The 16,112-nt window shown below is 37.0% G+C and overlaps 1 protein-coding gene across 2 annotated transcripts; it reads left to right on the top strand.

Moving 5' to 3' along the window:
* The first annotated feature begins 399 nt into the window (after positions 1–399).
* Positions 400–16,112, top strand: abhd17aa (abhydrolase domain containing 17A, depalmitoylase a). Of its 2 annotated transcripts, none has more exons than XM_065276791.2 (5): positions 400–596; positions 5,779–6,182; positions 7,775–7,969; positions 8,335–8,514; positions 10,790–16,112. In XM_065276791.2, exons 2-5 carry the CDS (start codon positions 5,788–5,790, stop codon positions 11,007–11,009), a joined length of 990 nt encoding a protein of 329 aa, XP_065132863.1. In that variant the 5' UTR covers positions 400–596; positions 5,779–5,787; the 3' UTR covers positions 11,010–16,112. The 2 variants fall into 2 exon arrangements, with proteins under 2 accessions (XP_065132863.1, XP_065132862.1); XM_065276790.1 differs by having other exon boundaries at positions 5,749–6,182; positions 10,790–15,286.

Here is a 16,112-nt window from a genome sequence, read left to right as displayed (position 1 = left end):
ATATAAGGTTTCCTATATGAAAAAGGTCAATGAATGTCAGTTGGCTTTTTTTAATATGACATTGTGTGACAAAAAGGTGTTTTGTTAACATTAAATTAAAATATATATACACACATTTGTAGCAGCCATAAGATGATTACAAACATTTGTGTAAATATTGACCTAATACAAATCTTTAGCAGTGCATACGAAACATTAACTAGCCTATTATTAACAATATTTTGTTATGTTTATTTTATATTTTATTTTATATTTTACTTTAATTAAGTGGTTGAAACTACATCTGCTTTTTTAATTTAAGTGTATCTCTTAACTTTATTTTCCATATTTTGCATTGCATGTCCGCAGTGAGACTTTTCCATTTTCCGGTTAAAGGGCTTTTATTTTGAAATGCGGCTTTTCCGGCGTTGCCTTTATTTCTGCCCGACAGATGAAAACATTAATGAGGATCTGTAAGGCCGGGTTGAATTCTACCAAATTTAGCAAAATGTTACTTATTTTACCGACTTATAACCAATTTATATCGAAGTGTTAGCCTTTAACATCTTAATCTATAGTTAGCGCGGGCCCTGTTTGTACTGTACATCCTTTTTTTGGTAAGTAACGTTATGTGCTTGTATCATATGGACAGATATGCTTGGCCTTGATATTATCCGTATCGTATTATCAGTATTTTAATTCATAAATGGAATGTTTTATCAAGAGACACATATCAATGTTTGATACAAAATAAATGTGTATTGCAAATATGTCCGTGTAATTTTGCAATACACCTTTGTATATGTTGTGTATTTTTGAAAAATATTGCCGTGTGAATATGTATGTATGTGTATGTATTTTGTGTATAACCAGGGATGGGCAGTATTTCAAATACATGTATTTAAAATACGTATTTGAAATACAAAATAGTATTTTGTATTTTAAAGCCTTTGAAAAAAATGAAATGTAATTTGTATTTAAATACATTTAAGATGAGTATTTTTGTATTTTTAAAATACTCAAAATACTTTGAGGCAGTCAACCAGTCAGGGTGCTGTTTTCATGCATCAGCTAGTTCAGACCAGACACCAGAGTTCAGGTAAGCAAATATATCTGTGCAGCTTTTATTGGGCAATAATTCAAATGTTGGAGTGGGAAAAAAGCAAGGGAGATTGAGTTATTGGGTGTGATGTGATTTGTGTTATTATAACTGTCGCGAAAGGAAATTCAGATTCACACTTGCACATTGGCATGCAGTTTAATGCACGACTGAGAGAGTGTGAAACGCTGACAAATAGGCCTACACTTTTGACTTAAAGGAAAACCACTATTTTTCAAAATTTTACTATGTTCTTACCTCAACTTAGTCAAATGAATACATAACTATCTATTTTCAATGCATGGAGGAAGAGCACTTAGTTTGCAGCATTTCGACCTCAGCGTGCAGTAACATCTTCACAGGAGTGATGATGTAACTGCGCCAGAGGTCGAAGTGCTGCAAACTAAGTGCTCTTCCGCCATACAATATAGTTCTCATTTTTTATCCACTTAAAAATCACCACGTTTTATTTTCTGTCACCATACTTACGCGTGTAACTACTCGCGTAACAGTCTTTAAATAGGGAAAACATTTAAGTGTTTGGTGGCTTATAAATTCTTCCCTGTTTAGATCCTAAGGAATAAATGGGACTAGGCTAAATGCTAACACATTCATGACACGCTGTGCAAAGATGAAGTGCACGTATTGAAAAAAGATAGGTATGTATTCATTCATCTAAGTTCGGGTAAGAACATAGTAAAATATTGAAAAACGGTGGTGCTTTCCTTTAAAGGCCCTTTCACACGTGACGCGGCAAGTGGTGGAACCAGCACACAGTTGCTGATTTCTTTTTAGCTTTGTGCAGTTGAAGCTTTGTTTACACTTTTGCAATTCGCATGGCTTTACTCTACGGCGTGAATCTGCAGGCTCCTCAGTAAACCTACAAGGCTTTTATGCTTGACGTGCTCTCCGTTGTGTAATTCTGTGAAATGACAGAGGGCGACTCGTGAGTAATTGTTCTCGAAACCATCAAAAAGCAGCGATGAGAGAAAGTAGTTTGCCGAATAATTTGTCAAACACTCGTCTTGTGAGAAGTTTGTAAATACGTGGATTTCTTCACATATTTTTATGATGTTTTTATAAAACATCACTTTACTTGAATGGGTGTTCATAAGGCTGACATGACACCTTCATAACCATGACATGACACATGTCATGTATATGAAGGAGATTTTATTGACGTTTATGACTACTGTCATTAAGTGTCATTTGTTCAATTATGTCATTTTAATTGCAAAGATGACATTGTTTGAGATGTCTTTGTTATGACAACTTGACATTAACCAAGACAACATAACTGACCACTTTTTATCAGTGATACAAATTGAATTTGTCAATAAAAAGTCATTAAGTGTTAATACACTGTCATAAAGTTTTATAACAGTGTCATGAATATTTTTCTTGACCTCAACTACAGTGGTACAAATATTATTTGTCATTAAGTGTTAATACTCTGTTAAATAGTTTTATAACAGCATCATGAATATTCTTCAGTTCATAATGTTTATTTGACCGAGTATTAATAATATTTGACAAAGTGTTAACACTTAATGACATTAAAATCACAGTTTAATGTAATGTTAACCCACAAAGCTAGGTAGTTTCTTAAGTTTGATAATTATTGTTTATGATTTATAACAAGTTGTGTTGTATTGGTTTATGTGAAGTTGTCATAACAAAGATATCTCAAACAATGAGGTATGTAAAATAAAACAAAAGTTTCTAAGCAGTTGCACACATCTAAATGCTTTTTGGCATTCAGAAATAGACCCAGATAGATTTCAGCATAATAGGGATACTTGCACTGAATCACCAATTTCACATGTATTTTGTGTATTTTCAAAATACAAAATACTGTATTTGTATTTAAATACATTTTTCCACACAGTATTTTGTATTTGTATTTGAAATACATTTCCATGTATTTATGCCCATCTCTGTGTATAACTGATTATTAACTGATTGTGTGTGTGTGTGTGTGTGTGTGTGTGTGTGTGTGTGTGTGTGTGTGTGTGTGTTCCTGTCCGTGAAAACCCAAATATTTTTTTCTACATAAAATCATTCTACATAATGTAAAGATCATTCTGTTAAATATAACCTTAATATCATAAAATCAATACAACATTAGTGATTGAATGATTGATGTTCCTAATCTTCACGCATACTATGTACAAAATGAGATATATTTATATATTAAATGGGGAACCCCCTTTCCTATAATATATATCTAGGGCTGTCACAATGATTAAGTAATCGTCTCATCGCAATTGTTTGACCTCATCGCGATGATTTCAGATCACCGCAATGATTGCACATCTCTCTAAAAAAACACAAGGGGGAGCTGCAGAGCCTGTATAGATGGTTTCAGCAGTAACAACATAAAGAAGCGGCTTTGGTGGAAAACACGTAACTTCCGGTAAACTCAGCTAAGAATAAATAACAACAAAGTCCTTTTAAAGAAGTTTATATATATTACAAGCAAATAAACAACGTGTAAATTACCTAGGAAACCAAAACATTTGTTATTTTCGAAGAGGTATTTGTTCAAGAGTTCAGTTTAGCAACTAGTCAGACCAATAAACAAACAGAAACCGGAAGCAAAGTTCTGACCAATTGCGGCCATGAAACCGTCTATAAACAAGACCGTATCAGATTACTTTTAAATATCGATTATGTTTATTAATATTTACTGCCAGGTAAACCTTGCAAAATATTTAATTTAAATAATCACAGCAATGTATGAAAATTATTTCATAAACAAGCAAAAAAAAAATTATGAGAATTAAATGTCAAAGCCCTAAAACAGACAATTAATTGTCATAATCGTCACAATTTATTAGACAATTAACCGCCCGCCAAATTTCATAATCATGACAGTCCTATATATATCTTGTGTTATTATAAGCACAGCAAATTATTTGCAAACTTTAATGTAATTGGCTACATACACAGTAGACGTTTGAAAATTTTTGCCTTGTCTTTTTTTTTCTCTTGAAATTTTTTTGAGGACCCCTTTATTTATATATATATATATATATGTATATGTATATGTATATGTATATGTATATGTATATAATGTAAACAGGACAGGATTAAGAGTAAATTCTTAATTTTACGCAAAATCTGATATCAGCCGTGTTATTTTGGTCAGCTTTTTTCCCTTTTTTCCCAAAACATGTTAAAGGCCAGTCCTCCTTCTCAACAGAATGCAATAAATCCGCTCAACAAATCACAGTGCACCATTTCATGCATTGTAAAGTAAACAAAAAAATGGCGGTGCATTTAATTCACAGAGAATCCTAGTTTTCCTCATCTACTTTGTACTTCATGATCAACAAACAAACAAAAACAAAAGAATACATTTGATGGCATTGTGGCGGGGAAGCAACGTAAGCCACTCGGGCGAAGGAAATATGCCGGCTGTTGCTTGTTTTCACACAATAGCATCAAGCTTTCTGTCATGCTAACACATTGACACCAGTGGATCATATGAAAAACTTTCCATTATTTTACTCAAGTCAACAAAAATCGAGCAGAACCAAAAATTTTACAGCTGATCGCTGTCAAAAAAATTCAGCAACGACGTCCCAAGGATGACAGGAGCAAAACCAAATGCTTCATAAAGACGGTTTCATTGGACGCACGTGCGGTGACGCAATACACGTCTGGTCCGAACCGGTTTCAGTTTTTTAATGATCTGACTAGTTCGCTAAACTGAACTCTTGAACAAATACCTCATCGAAAATAACAAGTTTTTTGGTTTCCTATGGAATCTACGTGTTGTTTATTTTGCTTGTTATATCAATAAACTACTCTGTTGTTATTTATTCTTAGTGGAGTTTACCGGAAGTTACGTGTGGACCACGAAAGCCGCTTGTTTATGTTGTTACTGCTAAAACCGTCTATATGTAGTGTAGTGATTCACCGATGTATCGGCCGCCGATATTTATCGGCCGATTTTTGATGAATTTGAAACCATCGGCATATCGGCAATAGCACGAGAAAGGCCGATACCGATTGTTTATTAATTAACTGCATAAAGAAATCCATTATATGTAAAAAAAAATATTAATATTGTTACTAAAATAAATGCTGAATAGCAAAAACCACCTTTGAAGGTTGTCATGCTGTCTTATTATATTTGTTTTAGCTTATTTTGTGCCTCTCTTATTAGGTTGGTCAGTTGAATGTTAATTAGATAAAATCCATGTTCAGTAAAAAATTATTTGATGCAGAAATAAACTAGCCAATAGACCAACTGTATAGTATTGTTTACAAGTGTTTAATATCGGTATCGGCCAGAAGTTGTCTGTTTAAATTGGTATCGGTATCTGCCCAAAAAATCCTATCGGTGCATCCCTAATGTAGTGCATATGTATGTATATTTACTTAAATGTGCAGTCTGTGTAAGCTGAATAAATTAGAAATGTGTTACGCCTTGTTGTGATGATGGAGAAGAAATCATCTTTAATATCTGTGGACCATTTAAATGTCTTAAAAGGTTAATCACTCATTTCTAAAATGACCAAATCAAAATTTCACTTTAACAGAAATGTCAGCCTTCCCTAAAATTAAATGGCATTCTCACTCCCCTGTTTTTTCTGCATGCTTTGGCTTTTGCAAAAGATTTTAATATATGATAATAAAATGCCATCGGATCTCTCCCACAGGTTCCACTATATTATTTCTTTATCTTATAGCTGCCGAAAATGAACGGATTGTCCATCAGCGAGTTGTGCGGCCTGTTTTGTTGCCCACCCTGTCCGAGCCGGATTGCAGCGAAGCTGGCCTTCCTGCCACCGGAACCCACCTACGCTCTCTTGCCAGACCTTGAGTCAAACTCACCTGTGACCTCTAACCTCGGAGCTTCGGGTTTGCGCTCACGACTGGCCGCAGGTGGAGCAGGTGGTGGTGGTGCTGGTGCTGGAGCAGGAGGGGTTATTGGAGATCGGAGTGGAGAAGGTCGATGGAAGTTACATCTCTCGGAGAGAGCAGAGTTTCAGTATTCTCAGAGGGAGCTGGATGGAACCGAGGTCTTCCTCACTCACTCCAGCCGCGGAAACAAAGTGGGATGCATGTACATTCGCTGCGCCCCCTCCGCAAAGTAAGAACCGATCAGCTTGATACGTTAAAGTCAACATAAAATCAAAACATCAATGTTGATTTTAACAGCAAAACTATACCAAAGCCCACCTTCTGGTGACACATTTGTTTATTTTTAATAGGCTGTATATCTTACTCCTGAGTAAAATCTGACATTTTTCTTGTTTAGGTCTAGGGATGCTCATATCAGTTAATTTTCCCGACCGACAACCGTAGCTTCTAAACCGAACATTAACCGTTAACTGATAAGATTTTAATATGAAATTGTCATTGAGTAAAAATACAGTTGACGGTTGTCTGTGAACTAGTAAAAACAAAACATTTAATTTGAACGTGCAAACAGCAGCCACAGATCAACAACAGAACCAGGATTCATACATTATCAGATATTCACGCAACATTACCTTATTAAAAAGCACGCGATCGGTCCAGTAGATTAATATCCAAAGGACAGATTGTCTCCGTTTCATCTACCACAGTGGTCATTTCTAAAGCAGGACGCTTTTCAGAAAGTTTTGGTTTTGCGTCGTCTTTGGTTTTACGTCGTGCAAACCGCAGCCACAGATCAAAAACAGAACCAGGATTCATACATTATCAGATATTCACGCAACATACCTTGTTAAAAAGCACGCGATCGGTCCAGTGGATTAATATCCAAATGGCAGATTGTCTCCGTTTCATCTACCACAGTGGTCATTTCTAAAGCAGGACGCTTTTCAGAAAGTTTTGGTTTTGCGTCGTCTTTCTCCGTTTGTCCAAAAAAAGCTAGATGTTTATGAATAGGGTCAGAGGCCATCAGCGAACGTCTGTCCGGATGTGCGCAGACGGACCGCGTCATCTTGCGCGGACACGCGCGCGTCTCCGTTCAGCTTCCAAACACGCATACAAATGATTTCTCATACAAATGATTACTTTATCAGACCGTCAGGGCAGCAATCATTTGTGTCATTTACAGGACATTCACAAATTAAAGATAGAAAAGTGGAGAAATGTCTGTCGGCTCATGAGGACACACACCATGTATTAACAAATATTTTTTATTTTAACTGATAATGTTAATCGGTCATAATTTCTTACTTTCGGTTAACGGTTAAACGGTCAATGTGAACATCCCTATTAGGTGCTATAATCGGGTCCCTAGTGTTTCTGTCAACCTAGAAAAAGTGAAAGATCAACCTTGTAACTTAGTTTTGTCAAACCATTCTCTACAAGCATGTGAAAAAATAGGAAATTAAAATGTTGCTCCCTTTGTGATGTCAGAAGGGGATCTTATTATAATAATACTGCTCCTTAATCTGCAATATCCAACCGCAGCACTGCCATTTAGTGCAGAGAGAGAGAAAATAATTGACAGCACAATTGAATTTCAATTTCAACAAACCACCATCAGTGATCAGTGTTTGGCCTTGGATAAAAGTATCTGCTACTTGTGTCATTTAAACATCTAAAATAACTTGAAAGTATTTATTAGAAAATGTATCCTGATCATTGACCGTGTCGCTTCAGGACTAAAGTTAAATGTCTCTGTGATATATAAATGTCTTTATATGTCATTATGTATATAAAAGTTTTTCCCTGTGTTTTTGGCTCCAGGTTCACTGTGCTATTTTCCCATGGTAATGCTGTGGATCTCGGTCAGATGAGCAGCTTTTACATCGGCCTGGGCACTCGCATCAACTGTAACATCTTCTCTTATGATTATTCCGGTTATGGGGTCAGCACAGGAAAACCCTCGGAGAAGAATCTGTATGCAGACATCGACGCTGCGTGGCACGCTCTGCGCTCAAGGTACATCAGAAACTACAGACCGGGGTGCAATTGAACTTTAAATTTGTTGCCTTTTTATTAAAACAGTAATAAAATAAATATTTATATCCCATTTAAGCTAGATTTTCTCATAAGCCATCTGTCATTAAGCCGTTTTATGGTGATTTTTATTTTTGACACCATAAATGTCTGCTGGGATAAAAACCTTTATTGGAAATTTAAAACCTGTCAGATCAGAAGGTCAAGAAAGCCACTTGATGGATTTAGTACTTTAGTAATAACATATTACCTGGGTATAGTATTATTTGGTGCTTTTTTGCATTTAAGTTTTAGTTGTGCGCTATGTGTTTAATTTGAATCCCTTGAACACATCTGTTTGGTCTCAGATATGGAATCAGTCCAGAGAATATAATTCTTTACGGGCAGAGCATTGGCACGGTGCCCACCGTGGACCTGGCATCTCGATACGAATGTGCTGCTGTGGTGCTGCACTCGCCACTCACTTCAGGAATGAGGGTGGCATTCCCAGACACCAAAAAGACCTACTGCTTTGATGCTTTTCCAAAGTAAGTGAACATGGATGTCATCTGCTGGTTTTATTGATATTACGCTGATACTATTAGTCTATTTTCAGTACACTGATCAAAGTGTCTCTCTTCAATATCTATCATGCCAAATCGAATCCAAAGTCCTTTTTGTATCTCTTTTATTTTTTTCAAGGTTTGTGATTTGAATACACTTTTATCACAACGGAATTGATATCCAAAAGTGGTCGTCGAAGCAGTCTATCGAATATTTCAGGAGGCGCTCTGCCGATTCAAATCATGATTCAAAGGGGTGTACAAACATAGCGAGCCCCGTACACAAGTAGTTAGTTCATACACGTAAACATACACACACATGCCGGTATAGAGCCCTCCATACAGAGTTTTTATTTTATAAACAAATAAAAAGTGAACTATATGCGCACATATGTATGTAGCCGCAATAAAATTCATACGCATACATTGTATAAAGTTTTGAGCGGTTACTATTTTAAAGACATTAAGAAAAGTTAAAATAAATTAAACTAGATAGTAAAGAGGAACTTTATTTTGGCTTGACAAATTCTAGTCTGAAAGTTTAAAACACAATGGCCCTCATTTATCAAAAGTGCGTACACCAAATTTCCAGCGTACACCTTGCGTTCACCCAAAACCACGGTGACTTTGAGATTTATCAATATGGACGTTGGCGTACGGCACGCTCAAATCCTACGCCAGCTCAGGAGGTGGTGTACGCACATTTTGAGTTAGTGCAGAAATGCGCAAAAACTTCCTAACACCACAAAACGTACTGACAAACTAAAATATATGATATATTATGACCCACTGTAAAAAACATAGTAATTATAAACTTCAGTGTTTATTTTTATGCAACAATGTTCAATGTTTAATTTGTGAGACTTTACCAAAGCATTTGATTTGTATGCATATGTATTCCTTCAGTTGAGAGCCTGTGCACTTTACCTGATGTTTCAGAGCGAGCATGTGAACGGAGCTTAGTGGGAGCGGAGCGTTGAGCGGTGCGGTAATATTACCATCAAAGCGCCTTTCCGAAAATTCCGCTCCCTCAGCACCGCTCGTTGAACCCAGAACGCCCTTTGATAATTTGCTAGTTCGAGAATCTGTAAAAACGTCTAGCAATAAGTTATGGAATTCAAGCCTTATACATAAATGTAAAGTAAAAATCAAAGTTAAGATTGAGCAGGAAGAAAAAATTGAAAGGGACTGCGGAGAGACTGTAAAGAGTTAGCAAATATTCTTCCTGGAATCTGAAGCGGCACATTGCAAGAAAGCACAAGGATGTGCTACGAAAACATTAAAATATTAAAATATTTAAAATATTATATAAAAAAAATTAACTGAACCATTAAGCAGACATAGAATTTAGATGTAGGCAACAGTAAATAATAATAATAATAAATAATTATTCTTCTAAATATCAATTATTAATAATAATAATAATAATAATAATAAGAATATTACAAATTGTCATCCAATTATTAATGTGTCTTTAATCCCACTCTTTAAACTGCCAAATAAAACAATTTTGTTTCTTTTCACTTCCCCGGATTCTCTTCTTTGCCGTCTTTCGTGTGTCAGTGGCGTAAAATGAGGGCGTGGGGGAGGCGGAGACTTGAATTTATATGGGCTTGTTATTCTAATGACGCTCGTTTTCGGCCGCGGCATTTATGAAGGGCAGATATTGCGTACACCTGAATATCAACGGTACGCACAGTTTCATAAATCAGGCGGTGAGAGGAGTGTAAGCATAATCTTACGCCAACATATACGCCCGTTTCTACGCAAGAATGATAAATGAGGGCCACTGAGTGTAGTTTAGTAATCTAGCTGGTTGTTAGCATGTTTTAGTACAAAGTTAGCGTGACCGCGCACGAAGCAAGCGTGACCGCGCACGAAGCAAGCGTGACCGCGCACGAAGCAAGCGTGACCGCGCACGAAGCAAGCGTGACCGCGCACGAAGCAAGCGTGACCGCGCACGAAGCAAGCGTGACCGCGCACGAAGCAAGCGTGACCGCGCACAAAGCGGAATTAACTTCTTGTTTGAGAGGAATTAACTTCTGCCTTGCATTTTTTTTGTGTGGCTCACAGATTTCTCACAGAGAAAAATTTGTGGTTTTTCTCTTCCTTTTTTTTAAAGCGTTCATCTGAAGTAGTTTACCTTTAAAAAAACAGCTTGTTCTGTGATGTGACCTGCAGATGCGTGCACCACGATGTAATGCTGAAACTATTTACTGTTTTGTGCAGCGCTAACTGTTTTTCTGTTCTGCTTTCTCAGCATTGAGAAGGTGTCTAAGATCACGTCTCCAGTGCTGATCATTCACGGGACTGAAGATGAGGTGATCGATTTCTCTCACGGTCTGGCTCTGTTCGAGCGATGCCCGAAAGCCGTTGAGCCTCTGTGGGTGGAAGGCGCCGGTCACAACGACATTGAGCTCTACAGTCAGTACCTGGAACGTCTGCGCAGATTCATCAGCCAAGAAGTGGCTGCGCAGTAAACTTCCACCAGGTCACCAATTCAGGAATCACCCTAGTAATATCATAACCGAAAAGGCAGGCCCGGTGCACGCTGGCACCCGAACACTAAATGGTAGGAATATATGGAAAGCAAAATTAACCGAATCCACTTTTGGAGAGTTTTGTTCGTCCGTAAGTTTTTGACACTTTCTGTTCTGTCAGCCTGGAGCTGAGTTTTGTACTGAGAAGTCCCCACATCTTCAGACTGCAATGTCAGAACCTGTGAGTGTCGGTCTCAGGAAGAGCCTCAGTGCGTTTGAGACACTCGCTTACAGCTGATTGGTCGTTTTTTGATCGTGGTTTTCGTGATATTTGAACTGAACAAACTTATATCTCTTTATGAAATTCTTGAATGTTTGTCTTTTTTTGTTTGTTAGGTCTCGTGTGAAATTCGTTTCAGATATAGCATCACCAGTTTTCCTGAGAAGAGCTCTCTGCTGGACAGATACTGTGTGTGAATGTGTTTTTTATCCAAATCTTCTCATGTGTTTGTCATCAGACATCTTGATATACATGACCGCTCAAAAGTTTGGACATGCTTGTTTGAATTTTTATGGCTTTTAATCTTTAAAACCTTTTTTGATCCAAAGACTTGTGCTTAAAGGGATAGTTCACCCCAAAATTCAAACTTTGTCATTATTTACTCACCCTCATGCCGTTTGATCTCCAAAATTATTTATTTGATCTTCAGAACCCGAATGCAGATTTATTATCCGGTTACTATGGGAGTGAATGGTGCCTCTTTAAGCTTCAAAAGTGTTAACAAATAAGTCCACCAGACCCGTGCTGTCCTAAAGGCATGCTACTAAAATATAATCCATTATTTGACCCGAGCCTCTCTTCTCTGTGTCTGAACTGTTGTTTAGTCCGATGTGCACAAAAAGAAAGCAAAAGTAAACGTCTACAGGACACTTAAAATAAGTGAATATCGAGTGGAGAAAGGTGCAGTGTGTAATTTTTAAAAAGATCCCTTGAAAGAAATGCAAAATAATATACAAAACTATATTATCAGGTGTGTATAAATAACGTTGTGTTTTTATTACCTTAGAATGAGACTTTTTTATCTACATACACTGAGGGTCCCCTTATGTGGAAGTCCCCATTTTGTGCCGCAGAAGTCCTTAACAGACAAACTTTTTTTACTAAGTTGTCTCCGTCGATGACATGTTTTTCCGGTGGCGGGTACAGTAGCTTCTCTATGCGTTTCAAAAGCGAGGGGTGAGCATTTGACTGAGCTGTTGGTTGCAATTCGCAACCTCACCACTAGATGCCGCTAAAATGTACACACTGCACCTTTAATTAACATTTTTGGGGCCTTTGAAGGGTTTTCTGGTTACTTTGGGAGTGGATGGTGACCAGGGGCCTCATTTATAAAGCGTGCGTACGCACAGATTTGATCGTAAAGTGTGCGTAGGCAGTAATCCACGGCAAAGTCCATATTTATAAAAACTCTCTTTGACGTGGAAAAGTGCTTAGCGCCATGTCAGGGTCTGAGCAGACGTACGCTCTTTTGCTTGTCTGATTGATGCAGGTTTTTGGAAATATAAGACATTCTTGCTGTTTGAAATTGGGTTTAAACATTGACAAGCGCTCTTTTATATGTCTGACATTAATTACGCATCGTTTAAAGGCGGAGATCTGAAACTGCTCGACTGCGCGCACAAGTTCATTTGCGATTTATGGATTTGAAAGAGGTACGCGCGTTTTCTGCGCGTACATTCGGTTTATTAATCACACGTACGCATTTTTGTTAAATGATCGTAAGTTCAAATGTAGGATGGTTTTTACGCAGCATTTTATAAATGAGGCCCCAGAAAACCAAAAGTGACCAGAAAACCTAAAACAACTCTGGGTTTGGGTTCTGAAGAACAAAGACAGACATTGGGGTTCAAACAACATGAAGGTGAGCAAAATAATGCCGAAGTTATTGTTTTTTTGGGTGAGTTATCACTTTAATTGCTTAATTCTGGACTTGCACGGGACTTCAAATATGGATGCCATGAAGTTACCCGAGATAATAATTTTTTGTTCACTACATAAATTCCTTTCAATTGTTTCATTTCATATTTTTAATTACTGCCATTATTCTAAAGTACAAAATAGAGACCGCTATCCAAATCTTCGACTGGTCATGCGTATACATACAGATGTCATTTCCCTTTCACCATTTCTGTTTGCTTTCCATCAAGTTAAAAAACACATTTAACTTGGTTTTCCCCAGCACTGTTTTTAAAGACATATGGCAATATATCTTCTTTCTTTTTGTTATGTGATAACTTGGTGTAAGCATTTATGTATTTATGCAGTCACGTTATATCCTTCATTTTAATTAATGGAGAAGTAAAACGTCTTATCAAGCATTGCGACCGCCCCACTTGAGTTGAGTGAGAGAAATTAAAACGAATCTTATTGATATTATGTACGTGTGTATTGAAGTATGATATGGGTATCGCAGTGTGTATCGTATTGTGAGGTAGTTGCCGATACCCAGCTCTAATATGAGAACTTGATTTGTATATATTTCACTTTGTTTACACAAACCCAACTTTTTCAGTGACCCTCTGACTAAAATTTGGCCACTGTGAATACCCCGCAATGAAATGAATCCTCTCGCCTTTACACCCTAAAGTGACACGAAACTTTATATTACACTAGAGATGCACCGATTCATCGACCAATAATCTGTATCGGTCGATAAAAGCAATTTTAACAGCTGATAGTCATGTCCTGTCAATCAAAAGAGAACATGGAAATGCATTGAATTTGAGCTCTGTTTATAGAAAATGTAAAGAAACATCACTAGTTGTTCAATGTTAATGGTCATTATATGAAGGAATAACTATTGGTAGTGCTTTCAATATCGGCCAGATCCGTCTGAATAATCGGTATCGGAGGAAAATTTGAAAATTGGTTCATCTCTATATTACACTCATCATCAGTAGCCAAACATTACCCGGACTTACCTCCTCTGAGCTTTTTTGTAATTAATTTAGTTTTTTCAACATTTCCAACACGTCACCTCCTCCCTACAAGCTGATGTAATGGTGCATAAATAACCTCTGACCTTAACGCCCGTGATCGACAGTTTTCTGAGCTGTTTTAGAATGGGGTCATGACTTCCACCTACCCCTGACCTCTTGTCTGTGTTTCTATGTGCGATAGGAAGAACTGTGACAGATTTTAATATTACCGCATATCTGGTCCTTGCCAAGCTCTCCATCTTCTTTTATCAGTTTTTGCAGTTTCTAATGGCATAAAGGTTTGTATATTGAGCTCTATTTATAGCAGTAATTTCTCTTGCATACCGCCTCGCTTTAAAAGATGTGCTCACGTGAGTTATTTAAACATAAACTTTTAGATCTATTTTTATAAGGTCGACAAATCTTTGCTATAATACGAACAAACCTTTCACTGTTCCAGAGCCGTTTTAAAGAGAAAGTTGTCTTTGTTGACGCGACATCTAGATGACTAATTTAGGTTAGTTTAGTCAAAAATGAAAATTCTGTCATATGTTCATTGACACTGGAGCTGGTTTGTGCTTGGCTTTGGGTGTTTTAGTTGTTGAACATGGATATAAAGATGACCACAAGCTCTAAAGAGTGTTTTAAAAGTAAACAAAAGAGCTGTATGACGCTTTTAACATGGTCCTCTGCTTTATGCTTTTTTTAAAGGGTACATATAATGCTAATTTTAACAAGATGTAATTTTAGTCTCAGGTGTGCCTAGAATGTGTCTGTGAAGTTTAAGCTCAAAATACCCTACTGTTTATTTGTAATAGCATTTTTAAAATGCCCCGATTTGGTTTGGAGCCGTTTTCATGTCTGTACCTTTAAATGCAAATGAGCTCCAGCTCCTCACTCTCTAACCAGCAGACAGTGAGCACTTTTGGTTAAAATTAGATCTGAATCCTGTGACAATAGTAGTTTTTCTAAATGTAACAAACACATTTAGAAAAGCTTTTGGGTAAAATTAACCAGTCAGTCAGTGGCTGTGGGCGGGGCTTTATCAGTGTGACATCACACCCGCATGTTTGCTTGGGTTTAATAGGGATTTAATAGGGAGAGGGTGGATTTTATATTTGTAGGGTTGTTGTGTTCGCTCAACACACATTTATGTCCAAACATCTTGTAAAAGTGGATTTTGCATATTATGGGCCCTTTAAAGTGAACAAAAGCTCAAAAATGTTTCTTTTGTGCTCTAAACGTGACTGAAGAAGTCTCACAGGTTTGAAACAACATAAAGTTGGAGCAAATAATGACAGAGTTTTCATGTTTGGGTGAACTATATCTATAAAGGGAAATTCCAGCTTTTTTAAATGAACATATTGTTTTTTTTTTATTCCGACATTTTCGGTTCCTATTAAGACATTTTAATACACTGATTCATGGGAAACTGCAGTGTGTACTCAGGAAAATAAGTCCCTTTAGCTGATAACACACAAGCATGATCGTTCCCGAAATGCTGCCAGTGAAATACAACATGCTTTTATTGGTCTTATAGGAACTACAGACGTCTCGACATTTGTGTCATAGCATGGTTAGCCCCTTTCCATACACATGTATAGGTAGGATATAAATCAAAATGGAGTAATAGTAGTTCAGAAATGTAAGTATATATTACGACTATAAGATAAAATTGTTCACTTTATCTTAATATATTAAAAGGATATTAGTATCAAAATTCTTCTTTTGCTTTTTTCAAGCTTTAAACCTAAAGGCTTTGCGTTCACATCTTAAAGCGATCGAGCAATAATGTGCAAACTTGACTGTGAGAGCCGTTTACTCCCTCAGACTTGTGCAAAACTCCACATTTTGACCATTCAAAGGGTTTACACTTCATGTGACATAGCACAGGCTTATCTGATGTGACTGACTCCAAATCAGCTGCTCCGAAATTACTGTATGATGAAGCTGTATCTCTGTTAAGGAACTTTTACTGTATATTTACAGTTACATGTCTGTATAAAGAGATTGTTTACCCCCATTATGATGTAAGATGCTTTGTGTGTGTTGGGCAACGTTTTCTTATTAGCTGAAAGATGTGATGTACTGTGGCAGAGTAATAAAAGAAAGCTTTAAAGGAAA

This window comes from Paramisgurnus dabryanus, chromosome 6 (genome assembly GCF_030506205.2).
Source record: "Paramisgurnus dabryanus chromosome 6, PD_genome_1.1, whole genome shotgun sequence".
NCBI classification, from domain to species: domain Eukaryota; kingdom Metazoa; phylum Chordata; class Actinopteri; order Cypriniformes; family Cobitidae; genus Paramisgurnus; species Paramisgurnus dabryanus.
Note: the sequence above shows the minus strand (reverse complement) of the source record. Positions and strands in the feature narration are given on the sequence as shown.